The sequence below is a fragment of the Pinus tabuliformis genome, chromosome 4_1, assembly GCF_031772625.1.
Source record: "Pinus tabuliformis cultivar Carrire ecotype Pingquan chromosome 4_1, CPIR1, whole genome shotgun sequence".
In the NCBI taxonomy this organism is placed as follows: domain Eukaryota; kingdom Viridiplantae; phylum Streptophyta; class Pinopsida; order Pinales; family Pinaceae; genus Pinus; species Pinus tabuliformis.
Genome location: NC_142303.1, coordinates 925,605,346 through 925,607,011, shown reverse-complemented (window position 1 = coordinate 925,607,011; position 1,666 = coordinate 925,605,346). Strand labels below are relative to the sequence as shown.

At 41.8% G+C, this 1,666-nt stretch overlaps 1 protein-coding gene across 1 annotated transcript; it reads right to left on the bottom strand.

Moving 5' to 3' along the window:
• Positions 1 to 264: 264 nt before the first annotated feature.
• On the bottom strand, positions 265 to 1,086 carry LOC149179184 (uncharacterized). Its single transcript, XM_089422374.1, has one exon. The coding sequence runs from the start codon at positions 1,084 to 1,086 to the stop codon at positions 265 to 267; it is 822 nt and encodes a 273-aa protein (XP_089278500.1).
• Positions 1,087 to 1,666: the final 580 nt, after the last annotated feature.

Genomic DNA, 1,666 nt, shown 5'->3' with positions numbered 1-1,666 from the left:
TTATTTTCAAGGATTTTTTTTTTTTTTTGACGAAAACAGGTATGGGATGATTATATTCCTCTTGGGCTAAATGCCGAAAAACTGATTACATAGAGGACTTCTGTGTCCTGGTGCGAATCACTTCTGTGAGTGAGCATGCCTCTAATTCTTGCAAAGTTCTTCCTTGATATAGCGTCTATGTTTTTAATTCCTGAAATTTTCCCCCACTTGGAGATACAGACAAATTGCTTTAAGAGCAAGCAGTAAAACATGGCAGCATTCAGATTAAGGGATGGGACCCCATGATTCTTCTTTGTCTTTCTGCTTGATCCCTGTTGAGAGGAGAGTAGCTTTATTGGCCTCTTTGTCCGCCTCTTTATTAAGGGCTCTCAGCACATGAATGTAGTTTAAATTCTGGAAGCCTTTTCCAAGGCCCTTGATTCTAGATATCAGTCTTACAAGCTTGAGATCCGTCACTAGGGAGTTAGATATCATTGCATTTATAATAATTTGTGAGCCACCGATTACATTAGCTACTTCAATATTTATGTCTTGGAGGAACTTGAGGCCTTGATATAGGGCTAGAGCCTCAGCTTGAATGCTGGTTGTATATCCAAGCCCCCACGCGAAGGAATGAATTATTTCCCCATATGGATTCACAATAACCCCTCCTGCACCTGCGTTTCCCGGGTTTCCCTTTGCTGCCCCATCAAAGAAGAGGGAATGCCTTGAAAGCGATTTGAGCCATTCTTGAAAGTCATCTTCAGATTTTCTTATTTGCCATTTTTTGTTAGGGAGAGCAATTCTGTCTGCTGGTTGGAATTGCAAGCCAAAGAGAGAACCCCAGGAAATGTCTTGTTGGCTGAGGTTTGTATCATCTTTAATGTCAACTAAGCATTCCTTGATTTGGCATTTAACTTTGCTCTCTAAAACCTTGATGTTCTGTTTTGTGCATCTGAAGGTTCTTCTATTGCTTTCAAGCCAAATCTGCCAGCAGATAGTCTTTGGAAGAATGGCCCATGCTGTTTTAATTACCTGGTTTTTTGGAGGTGGACCTGGGTATCTGACTGCCCAATTGGAGAACAGCTCCACAATGGAATAAGGCATCAAGAAGTTGGGGTTCAGATTCTGAACGAAAGAGAGCCAGATTCATTTGGAGAACTTGCATTCAAGAATTAGATGAGCAGTTGTTTCAGAGTTTTCTTTGCACAACGAGCATGGTTCAGTTTCATTCTCTCCATTGATCCCAAGCCTTATCCAAGTCGAGTGAGTTTGCCGAGGAGACGCAGGAGATAGCCAAGGAAGTCTTGGTTCATGAAGATAGAACCTGGAAAAATGCCAGGAAAGAAAGTAAGTCTAGGGTGCTGCTGGTCATTCTTTATATATGTAATTACGCTTTAGCATCGTATGGGATCTCCGCTCTCATAATGGATCGTACCAGAATCTCGTATATAGAGAATTTGAAAACATGACTATCAATTAAGGGCCATTCAAATACTTTCCTGGGGCTTCTCTTTGAGGGGAAGAAATATGAGGGTGAGTAAGCGAACTCTCGACCAGGGGGAGAGGGATAACCAACCCTCCCTTCTAGATGGCCCATGAAATCCTTTCCTTTGCAGAATATCATACGTAAGAATTCTTTCATGACAGAGTTGCCAAGCAAAAAAATCAATCTTGGGCCAAGAGG

Bases quoted from the DNA above. Each gene is read 5' to 3' on its own strand.
- LOC149179184 (XM_089422374.1), bottom strand. From the start codon at position 1,086: ATGCCTTATTCCATTGTGGAGCTGTTCTCCAATTGGGCAGTCAGATAC.